This window comes from Silene latifolia, chromosome 6, assembly GCF_048544455.1.
Source record: "Silene latifolia isolate original U9 population chromosome 6, ASM4854445v1, whole genome shotgun sequence".
NCBI classification, from domain to species: domain Eukaryota; kingdom Viridiplantae; phylum Streptophyta; class Magnoliopsida; order Caryophyllales; family Caryophyllaceae; genus Silene; species Silene latifolia.
Window position 1 is genome coordinate 26,307,541 of NC_133531.1, and position 10,651 is coordinate 26,318,191.

The 10,651-nt window shown below is 37.8% G+C and overlaps 1 protein-coding gene across 1 annotated transcript; it reads left to right on the forward strand.

Annotated features, from left to right (window-relative positions):
* Positions 1-4,322: 4,322 nt before the first annotated feature.
* Positions 4,323-10,571, forward strand: LOC141586576 (endoplasmin homolog). The gene is made up of 15 exons (XM_074407864.1): positions 4,323-4,565; positions 5,559-5,682; positions 5,776-5,929; positions 6,046-6,126; positions 6,224-6,335; positions 6,445-6,571; positions 6,664-6,802; positions 7,657-7,774; positions 7,870-8,060; positions 8,310-8,525; positions 8,623-8,788; positions 8,890-9,031; positions 9,130-9,280; positions 9,430-9,834; positions 10,034-10,571. Exons 1-15 carry the CDS (start codon positions 4,496-4,498, stop codon positions 10,277-10,279), a joined length of 2,442 nt encoding a protein of 813 aa, XP_074263965.1. The 5' UTR covers positions 4,323-4,495; the 3' UTR covers positions 10,280-10,571.
* Positions 10,572-10,651: the final 80 nt, after the last annotated feature.

Below are 10,651 nucleotides of genomic sequence, written 5' to 3' on the forward strand. Positions count from 1 at the left end.
TAGAAAACGAAAAAGTTCAGGGGTACACGAGAGAATATCCCAAATTTTTTTGAGCAAAGCTAATCTATTTGGCTTACTCCAATGGTTGAGCTACTAACTTGCAATTTCTTAAAATTGTAAGCAAGTCCTTTTTCTCAATCATTGGAGATGCTCTTACCACTATTACCTTAATAAGGAGTATTCATTTTTTTTTTCAAATAAGCGCACTATGTTGCCGGTGAGAATCGAACTTTCAACTGAGTAAGAAAACTTTTACCACTTGAGCTAACTCTTATTCTCAATTCTCATTACCTTAATATTCATACAAGGTGGCTTTACAGTACATTTGTAAAATGGATTTAATAATAATTACTTTCATGGTAATATATATGGATTTAACACAATTTTGTGGAAAATCGTCTTACACCAAAAGATGACTTTTTGTGAAACTCATCCAAATATGATAAGTTCCACAAAACTTTAGAATAGATCTTTTTGTTAGTGTGGATGATTTTATTGTCTTTTTATGTGATATAGGAGAGAAAAAAAGATGTGGTGGGAGGTTTAAGATCCATTAAAACTTTTTATTGTTGTAGAATGTTTTTGTGTAAAATATCATATTGACCTAAATAGGTTGATGAGCCACAAACAACAACAATGTTGTTGTGGCGGAGCCAGGATTTGAACTTAGGGGGGGCGAAAAATTTTAGGGGGGGGGGGGGGGGAACGATTAATTTCATAAGGCACCCTCGAAAAAATTTCGAAAAATTTAACTAAAAACTTCGAAAATTTCATCCGTCAGGGGGGCGACCGCCTCTGCTAGCCCCCCCTAGCTCCACCACTGTTAGATTTTTCTTCAAAAAGTTTCGTATTTATTAGAATACGACTTGGGTTTTATAGGCCCTAATCCACGAGGATAAGGCATTCCACATTTCCACCTCATAAACGCAAATGAGATTTCATTCTAAAATCGACGACAAAATGAGAACAATTCATTGGCATTTTTTTTTGGCAGCTGGTGCTTAACAATTCATTGGCATTGTAAAGTGATTAATTATCTTACTTTCTCTTTTTACGAGACACTTACATGTGAACTTATATGGATCGGACTCATCGGATCGGAGCGATCTTCTTCACTATATGCATGTATCACCCTTTGGAAATAAAAAAAATTTAGTATCACATGTATATATTTCTTGCGTAGGGGGACATTTTATGGCTACAAAAGAATAAGGCTCCAGTTCCAATTGGAGAAATTGTGGTGTTCAAAGTCAATGTAAGTTTCTCTTACGGAGTAAGTTATACCGAAAAAAAAAAAATTATATCTCGAAGCTTAATTCGGTCTCTTTTACACATTCCCTTATTTATATATTATAGCTCTTTTCTCTTTGCATGTTCGTTTCGTATCTAGGAAGAAAGTGCTCTCGTCGTTCACAGAGTTATCACGGTGAGAACTTCAAACTTTCTAGTAATGAATCACATTTCGCTTTTTATCTCAACGCGCCCTAGCTTAATAGTCATACGAGATACTTCCTCCATTTCCGTGTATTCTCAACGCGCCCTAGTTTTGATTGTGGTTCTCTTGAATGGGTCATGTGTCTATGTATTGCGTCGCTAATTTCATTTTTTATGTCATCAATTATTGTAGGTCCACCAACGACGAGGTACAGGAGATGTCGATCTACTAACCAAAGGTTGTACTTGTAGCAGTTGTTGCGATTGTTTTTATCGGTGTCTAATATACATTAAAATTTTAAAATATACTTGTATTTCTTTTCGTGTAGGTGACAATAACTCAGAAGATGACCGAGATGGTACATACACTGAAGGTCGACTATGGCTTTCACTTGACCAAGTGTATGGCAGAGTGAGATGGTAACGATTAAGGATTACCTATGTTACCTCGACACTTCACTTTACTCGCATATTGCGTGTCTGATACTTGAAAGTGTCCATTACGATTGAACACTTCAACACTTTATTTTAGACCAAACTGAAATAAACGTAGCCGACATGCCAACATCTATCGTGTCCGACACTTGCAACCTAGTCAGAATAGTGGACTACATATTATCCGACAAGTAGTCGTTGAGACATATATGGTCATGGAATATGTTAAGCCTTATATAGTTATATGCATGCATATATTAGCCATATAGGGTCTAATTGCTTACTGATTTTTAAGTTTTGAATACAAATTACGGAGTATTATTGTATTCGTAACGTTATTCATGTGTGATTGATTCCTCTACCAAAAAGCAGGTACTTGCCATACCTTGGGTGGGTAGTCATATGGGTTACCATGCAACCTTATATTAAGGTATCGTGTTACGGAGTAATTTTATTTGTTTTTTTAATAAAATTATATTTGCTCAAATTGTTGGAATCACCATACAAGTGTATGTACGCAGTACCCAGTGGTTGGTGCAGCAATAATGTATCTCATTGCATCAAAGAAGCCTTGACATTGGAAGCGACGCTGAAACTGCCATGGAGTATGCCATCGATTCCCTGCTTATGTAACCCGAAGGTTTTATGGATCTTGTAGACGGGTTGTACAACTGTATCCTTGTAAATATTGCAGAATCAAAAAAACATAAAACTGCTGGTGGAGAAAAATAAAAATTGATTGCCTAGCTCGGAATCAATTGAGTTGAAGAGTCTACTCTGAGGTTAACTCTACTTGTTCTGTATGGCAGCCCGCAGCCGTAGAGCTGGCAAGTCTGACCCGACCCGATAGGACTCGAAAATATTGCGACCCGAAACTGACCCGTAACCCGGTTTGGTCTGATTACGAGTGACCCGGTCCGACCCGATAGTGACCCGACCCGATACTGACCCGATTAAATTGTTGAACCGATAATTACTAAGCTTAATTTTGATCAAAATGAAAGTGATTTTGTGTTTAGATTGATACTTTGACTTAATAATGAAGTAATTAAGCCAAATAATAGGTTAAAAACTAAATTTAATGGTCAAAAATTGTGTAGTGCGATTTAGTAACCGGACCCGATAATGATCCGACCCGACTCGATGCATCATTTGACCCGACCCGATAACGATCCAAACCCGCCCCGACCTGAAAGGGTATGCCGACCCGATATGTCCCGAAACCGATATGACCCGACCCGACTTGACTTGACCTAAACCCGACCGGATCCGACTTACCCGATTGCCACCTCGCAGCCGCCTCGCATGAAATGGAACGAGTTTTATGTCATGTTTAGTACTAGGTCACTCCCTTATCGAATACTTTATGCAATCCGAAAAGTGCTGTATTTAACAGGAATGAGTTCTTTGTCATGTTTAGTACTAGGCCACTCCTTTATTGCGATGCAATTCGTAAACTGCTGAACAAAATCAAGAGTAGACTGCATAAATTTCGCGATATAGGTGGATGGAGCATGGGTGTCTGGTAGAGCATAATCTCCGTTTTAGTCATAGTAAAGTAAGGGTGGTATATAAGGTAAGCAAATCAACTTGGACAACGAGAGATCGAGTGGTTAAAGTGGTCTACATTGACAAGGTGGGATAATTTGTGCTTCGCTTCAAGCTCCTTTCGATGAATCAAAACTCGAAAGAAAAAAAAAAATTGTGAGGGAAATATAAATTTAAAATGCTATTAATTATGTTGTAGACAACTTTTTATGTTTGAGCTAAACAAAACAAAAGTTATAATTTCTTGCCAACCATTTCTTTCTCATATTTGTGAAACAGTGAATAGTAACATGTCATTAAACTTAGCTTGTACTGATATATCAATAACAAAAAGTGTGGTAATCATTTAATTTTTTTTTTCTACGTGGGTACCCCTATGTTTGTAAGAGTTCTATGTGGTACCCCTTATCTGTTGATAATATCACTGATGTCCTTAAACTTAATGAAAACTTTTTAAAATAGCCGAAATCTCTAATCCACGCTTTTAAATTTTAGTTTATGCATTTTCTATCGATTTTTGGGATAATTTGTCAAAATATTATCACAAATTTAGTTTACTCATTCTTGTAAATATGTTCTTTATTAAATTTAGCTGTTAGTAAACTCAAATTTTATTATTTTAGGTATTTTTAGGAACATTTTCTAAAGTAAATTTAGCTTTTATAAACGGATCACGTAGAAATCGAAAAAATACGAGTATATACGAGAAACAAGTTTCGTGAACCTTCTCATACTCAACAAACTTGACTTACCCAACCAAGTCAAGTCTTCCATTCTCCACGTCTACCCAAGTACTCCCACCCAATCACATTCCGCCACGCAACCAATATCCCACATCAGCCGTCCGATGTTCCAGCGTGGCATCAATCAACCAATAAAATCCCTTCTTGATGTGGCAGTATACTAGTCACGTGGCACCTCACACCCTCTCCAACCCATCTCACACTCCACTCTATAATCATCACAGTCTTCACCTTCTTCCTCTTATTTAATTACTCTTTTCAGATCTCAAACCAACATCATCTTCTTAAAACGAAAATTTAATCAAAGAGTTTATTTGTAAATTGTTGCGAAATTGATGATGAATAAGTGGACGGTTTCGTCCTTTTTGTTTCTTTTGTGCCTTCTCTTCCTTCTTCCGGATCAAGGTATTGTCGTCTGTGAGACTGTCTTTTTATTAATGTTATTTATTGAATGATTTTGAATAGTGTTTAGTACCCATTATAGAGCTCAGTGTAATTTGATCTGGGTAGTTAGTAGATTTTTGAAAATGTGAAGTGTTGCGATGTAGGGTTTATGATCAATTAAGTGACGTATTGTTCATTGATGTATGTATATAGTATTTTATTAATTGAAATTTGAATATTGTTAAGTACCCATTATAGAACTCAGTGTAATTTGATCTGGGTAGTTAGTAGATTTTTCAAAATGTGAAATGTTGCGATTTAGGGTTTATGATCAACTGTGTTAATTGTTGTTTAATTGATGTATTGTTGATAGAACTATATTCATTGGAAGAACTCAGTGTAATTTGATCTGGGTAGTTATCAAATTTTTGAAAATGTGAAATTTTGCGATGTAGGGTTTATGATGATCAATTAAGTAATATGTTGGTTTATTGATGTCTGTTGATGGTATTATATTAATTGGAATTTGAATTACGGAAGTTACCCATTTTAGAACTCGGTGTAATTTGATCTGGGTAGTTGGTGAATTTTGAAAATGTGAAATCTCAGTTGTATTCCATGGAATTTGAATTTTATGATTTCCCATTATTAAAATCGGTGTAATTTGATCTGGGTAGTTAGTGGATTGATGAAATTGTGAGCGATAGTTTGTTATTTTTAGTAATCATTTTAAGTGTCATTAATGTTTTCTATTCGAAAAAACCTCCCATTTCAATACGTCTGTTTAATATATGTGACGGGGGTTTTGAAAAAATGTAAATGGGAATGTAAATGGAAATGGAAATGGAGAGAAGGGAGGGAATATTGGTGAGTGAGATATGAGCCTGCAAATAACCGGGCATTTTTAAAATCGATCCTCTAATATGGCGGAGTAGCGAGAATTGATTAAAAGTGGATACTTTGCAAAGGATTTTGATGGTGAATGGATTGAAATTGTGTTTTTTCGTTTCATAGGGAGGAGGATACAAGTGAATGCGGAAGTTGATTCAGATGAATTAGCAAACCCACCCAAGGTTGAGGAGAAGATCGGAGGAGCTGTTCCTAGTGGTTTGTCCACTGATTCTGATGTTGTCAAAAGGTATACAAAACCCTGAGCTTTCTGCTCCGAATGTAAAATTAAATTTTGAGTCTTGTAATACTAATGTGGAGGATTATGGTGGTGTTTATGTAGGGAGGCGGAATCTATGTCAAGGAAAACACTTCGCAGCAATGCTGAGAAGTTCGAGTTCCAGGCTGAGGTGTCTCGGCTTATGGACATCATCATCAACTCTCTTTACAGTAACAAAGACATTTTCTTGAGGGAGCTCATCTCCAATGCTTCTGATGTAAGTGTTTTGTGTGTATATCGTTAAGGTTATATCGTTGAATGTCAATATTATTACGAATTCCGTACTGCTGTTGTATGACTGTCTGCTGAATGCTGGATGTTTTACATTGCTAGGCATTGGACAAGATTAGGTTCCTGGCTCTCACTGACAAGGGTGTGCTTGGCGAAGGTGACCAAGCTAAGCTCGAAATTTTGGTAGGTTATCATGAATCTTTTGCCTGGTTTTTTTTCTCCTTACATTTTCTATTTTAATTATCACTCGTGAATCTATATTTGGAATTAATGTTTGCAGATTAAATTAGATAAAGAGAAGAAAATCCTTTCCATTCGTGACAAAGGTATTGGTATGACAAAGGAGGACCTTATCAAGAACTTAGGAACTATCGCAAAATCCGGAACTTCAGGTGGGATTTGACTCTATAACTCCTCGTAGTATCAGTTGCGACAAAATGAACCCTTGCATTCTGCTTTGTGTCATATCACTGATGCGTAAATTTGTATTGGTTAATTCAGCGTTTGTGGAGAAGATGCAAACAAGTGGAGACCTTAACTTGATTGGACAGTTTGGAGTTGGGTTCTACTCGGTTTACCTTGTTGCTGACTATGTTGAAGTTATTAGCAAGCATAACGATGACAAACAGTGAGCTCCGAACATCTTCATTATGCCCTTTTTCGCTTGTCGTTGGTGCCTGTCATCATCATGTGGTTATATGTGGATCGCTTATTCTGCAGATATGTTTGGGAATCAAAGGCTGATGGTGCATTCGCTATTTCTGAGGACACAGAGAACGAACCTCTAGGCCGTGGTACTGAGATCAGATTACATCTTCGAGAGGAGGCTGGAGAGTACTTGGAGGAAGCTAAATTGAAGGTGGGTATTTTTCTATATCATCCATGCTAGCTCATGGCCTACATCTCTATCTTTGTTGGTTTGTTCTCCAATTATCTGGAACACTTGTTCACGACTACAAAATTTCTGCTATGATCCTGTATTCCTGTCAGGCAATTTTCGTTGGCTTCCTACTGCTTATTCGTTCCACTTAAAATTCTTTCCCAAAACAATCGGACGATACTGATATTACTAGTTAGAAAGATTTGGTAGGTTGGTTGACAACACATTCAGTTTTTCTCTTATGGTCTTGCTGTCAAATTCACTACAAACTCTAATGAATGTAGGTGATACAAATTTGGAACTTGAAACCCTTAAATTCAGTTTCTTGCTCAACATAGCTGTCTTCAACACAATATATGTTGGGCCTGCTTTTATTTTTGGTGAATATATCTTCGAAACAATCTACTTCTCTTTGCTACAGCCGTGTGTTGTCTTTCCACATCTGTTCTATTGTCTTTTTCATTGAGTAGAACATTACTAAAACTTTACTTTTGTTATACTGGAAAGACAACAACAACAACATTACCCCAGTGCCTCAATGGCTCCCGCAAATTGCGGGGTAAGGGGGGGTCGGATGTACGCAGCCTTACCCTTGTGTTAGAAACACAAAGAGGCTGTTTCCGAATGACCCAAGATGAAAATTGCGTCGGGAACTGCATCGAAGGACTGCTACTTCACAAGAGAAAGAAGCAGAGCCACTTTAGTGAGCCATTTTGCTTTACTCCATCATAATCCAGAACCAAAGAGTAATGAGTCTTTGGCTCCATTGGAAATATGGAAAAGTTATACTGGAAAGACATTTGTTAATTTTTTTTACATTTCGCTATTTTCAGGATCTAGTGAAGAAGTATTCCGAGTTCATTAATTTCCCTATTTCCCTATGGGCAACCAAGGAGGTTGAAAAGGAGGTGCCTGCAGATGATGACGAGTCAAGTGATGAAGATGAAACTCGTATGTGGACTTATCCTGAATCAGTTTGACAAAACTCAGCCTCCTTGTCGTTAGAGACTAATTTTTCATGTTTTTGGTCGTGTCTTGTAATACAGCTGAGACTTCTGAGGAAGAATCTGAAGAGAAAGAGGAGGATGAGGAAGCTGAGAAGAAACCGAAAACAAAAACCATCAAAGAAACAACTTCTGAATGGGAACTCCTAAATGATGTTAAGGCCATATGGCTACGTAGCCCTAAGGAGGTCACCGAAGAAGAGTACACAAAATTTTACCACTCTTTGGCAAAGGTTAGTCAGTCAACTAACTTTAACCTGAAGTTTATGTGTCGTCCACTTACCACTCTGCACAACATCTCATATGGGTCAGTCTCATGATAATCGAGGAACTAAGGCTGTAATTCTCTATCTTAGTAGGCTATGGGTCTACCGTCTACTGTCTGACGGTGAAGTCTGTAGTTAAACGTGCTGGTCTTACACTATATTAACACGAGACTATTTTCCAAGAGGCTAATTTTATTATGGGTTTGTATCTTGTAGGACTTTAGCGAGGAAAAGCCATTAGCATGGAGTCACTTCAACGCTGAAGGTGATGTTGAGTTCAAGGCGGTTCTCTTTGTTCCTCCAAAGGCTCCTCATGATTTGTATGAGAGCTACTACAACAACAACAAAGCCAATGTGAAGCTGTACGTCAGAAGGGTCTTTATATCTGATGAATTTGATGAGCTCTTACCTAAGTATCTAAACTTCTTGATGGTAAGGAAAATTCTTCTGGGAGATGTTGCAACTTCGCATATAGAATACTATGATATTATTGTTTTAGCTATGGCTTGATGATTTAACCTTTTGCCAGGGTATTGTTGACTCCGACACTCTTCCTCTCAATGTGTCAAGAGAAATGCTTCAACAACACAGCAGCTTGAAGACCATTAAAAAGAAACTGATCAGGAAGGCCCTTGACATGATCCGCAAGATTGCCGAAGAGGATCCTGAAGAATCTGATGACAAGGAGAAGAAGGGTTGGTTCACTCGAAACTTTATTTGATACTAAATTTAAATGAAATAGCAATAGGATCTTGAATCTTTGCTCATTTCTTCGTAATGGTTACTTTTGTTGTAGATGTTGAGAAGTCCTCCGACGATGATGAGAAGAAGGGCAAGTACGCAAAGTTCTGGAATGAGTTTGGTAAATCAATTAAACTCGGCATTATTGAGGATGCTGCAAACAGGAATCGTTTGTCCAAGCTTCTTAGATTTGAAACGTAAGTAACTCAACATGAACGGCTCTTTTAGCAAACTCTTTTGTCTCCTCTGAGTCTTTTCTGAAGCATGTTCACTTAATCTGGCTTCCATGGAACAGTTCAAAATCCGACGGAAAGTTGACATCCCTGGATAAATATATCGCAAGAATGAAGTCTGGACAAAAGGATATCTTCTACATAACAGGAACCAGCAAGGAGCAGTTGGAAAACTCTCCCTTCCTTGAGAGGCTTACAAAGAAAGGCTATGAGGTAATCTTACGGAACATGTCTGAGTCATATATGCTTCGGAGAATTTTCAGCCTTTCAAGGAACCTGTAACCTATCTTTCATGAGACTTGATCGTTTGAGACCATTTCATTTCCATGAAACTGCTGTAACTCTGAATTCTTTACTTACAGGTCATTTTCTTCACGGATCCCGTGGATGAGTATTTGATGCAATACCTAATGGACTACGAGGACAAGAAATTCCAAAATGTGTCAAAGGAGGGTCTTAAACTTGGCAAGGACTCCAAAGACAAGGAGCTAAAGGAGAATTTCAAGGAGCTTACAAAGTGGTGGAAGAATTCTCTTGCAACTGAGAAGGTAGATGATGTTAAGATAAGCAACCGCTTGGCAGATACTCCTTGTGTCGTCGTGACTTCTAAATTTGGATGGAGTGCGAACATGGAGAGGATTATGCAATCACAAACACTGAGTGATGCAAATAAGCAGGCTTACATGCGTGGTAAGAGGGTTCTTGAAATTAATCCCAGACATCCAATCATCAAGGAGCTCCGTGAGAGAGTAACCACAGATCCTGAGGTATGGTTTCTTTCCCGAAATGTATGCTTGTTTGAGATACCCGTGACAAAAAACATGGTTTTTTTATAAAACTCGTCTTAAAAATCATATTTTTTGAAAACCCTATTTATCGTGGTACTCGGATTTTTTTATACAATTCTGGTATTATATGGTTGACTGTCATGAAATTTGATAAATGTAATAAAATCCAACTGTGCAGGATGAGAGTGTGAAGCAAACAGCGAAGCTTATGTACCAGACAGCACTTTTCGAGAGTGGATTCCTGCTGGACGACCCAAAGGACTTTGCTTCCCGTGTGTACGATTCAGTGAAGTCAAGCCTCAACATCAGCCGTGATGTAGCTGTGGAAGAAGAGGATGACACGGAAGAACCTGAAACCGAAACTGAGACCAAGGAGGAATCTTCAACCAATGCAGAAGATGAAGGCATTAAGGATGAGCTCTAGATTCCGTATAAAACACGCTCTGACTTGCCATCTTGTGCCCTTGCGTTGCCCTTTTTTTCCGGATGATGAACGAGATATCACTCTACATCCCTGTATAACATAGTTTACCAGAATTTTGTCTCTGCTATAAGTAGCATTCTTAGATTATTTAGTTCAGAAAATGAAAGCAGTGAGAACTGAGGCTTTTCTTTCATCAATCTGAGTCTGTCGGATTTGATTGGCTTAATTCCCTTCTGCTTGTAAGATTGGTAATTGCATTTGGAATGAATTGAATCTTAGAATTATCATTCAAGCTTCGACACGTTCTACCTAGATTTGTCAGGACGGGTGGAATTTAAATCCAATTGGTGTTTTGCATATCAACGAATTTAT